Source organism: Tetrahymena thermophila, assembly GCF_000189635.1.
Source record: "Tetrahymena thermophila SB210 genomic scaffold scf_8255433, whole genome shotgun sequence".
Classification (NCBI taxonomy): Eukaryota; Ciliophora; class Oligohymenophorea; order Hymenostomatida; family Tetrahymenidae; genus Tetrahymena; species Tetrahymena thermophila.
The window spans coordinates 1-1,036 of record NW_002476902.1 but is presented as its reverse complement, the minus strand read 5'-3'; the positions used below and the strand labels follow the sequence as shown (position 1 = coordinate 1,036).

Below are 1,036 nucleotides of genomic sequence, written 5' to 3'. Positions count from 1 at the left end.
CTTTAAACATAGTTTCAATAATTTTATATTTTTACAGTTGATAATTTCTCTTGATTTTAGAAACTTCTCATTATTACTTATAAAATAAAGATATTTTAAATAACATCTTAAAAGCTTTAACATCATTTTTTTCAAAAGAAATAAATCAAATTTACTCTGAGCTAAAAATTAAATTTGTTAGTTGAGTGCAATTACTCAAACCTAATCCAATATTTTATGCTCCTTTATCACCGATTTCATTGCCCCTTTTCAAATAAAATAAATAAATTTATTTACTATTTAAATTTGTTTTGAAATTTAAATCAAAATCTTTAAAATAATTCAAGCTTTTTTTAGTTAGCAATAAATAAATAAAATATAATTTTACGAAATGTCAAATTTGAGATTAGTTAGGAACTTGAAGTTACCAAGTGCTGCACCAATAGTAGAAGCTCCATCATGCCCAATTTAATTGTATCTTTTATATTTGCAAATCACGTTTAATTAAAATTTAAGACATTTTATAAATTCAAAGTTTTTTTTAATTTAGTTTAATAAAATGGTTTGACATAATTTTTTAAAAGTTATAAATTAAATAAATTACCTTATGTCAAATTCTAAATTTGTAAGTTGAGTGCAGTTACTCAAACCTAATCCAATATTTTATGCTCCTTTATCACCGATTTCATTGAACCTTTTCAAATAAAATAAATAAATTTATTTACTATTTAAATTTGTTTTGAAATTTAAATCAAAATATAAAAAATAATTCAAGCTTTTTTTAGTTAGCAATAAATAAATAAATAAAATATAATTTTACGAAATGTTAAATTTGAGATTAGTTAGGAACTTGAAGTTACCAAGTGCTGCACCAATAGTAGAAGCTCCATCATGCCCAATTTTATTTCCGCTTTTATATTTGCAAATCACGTTTAATTAAAATTTAAGACATTTTATAAATTCAAATTTTTTTTTAATTTAGTTTAATAAAATGGTTTGACATAATTTTTTAAAATTTATAAATTAAATAAATTACATTATGTAAAATTCTAAATTT

General features: G+C 20.2%; 1 protein-coding gene across 1 annotated transcript; it reads right to left on the bottom strand. All coding sequences in view use genetic code 6, as the record gives it.

The window, feature by feature from the left end:
- Positions 1-145: 145 nt before the first annotated feature.
- TTHERM_02555200 (translation initiation factor eIF-5A family protein) lies at positions 146-1,017 on the bottom strand (the record flags this gene model as incomplete). The annotated part of the gene is made up of 4 exons (XM_001028280.1): positions 146-245; positions 368-457; positions 584-673; positions 800-1,017. 4 exons carry the CDS (start codon positions 1,015-1,017, stop codon positions 146-148), a joined length of 498 nt encoding a protein of 165 aa, XP_001028280.1.
- Positions 1,018-1,036: the final 19 nt, after the last annotated feature.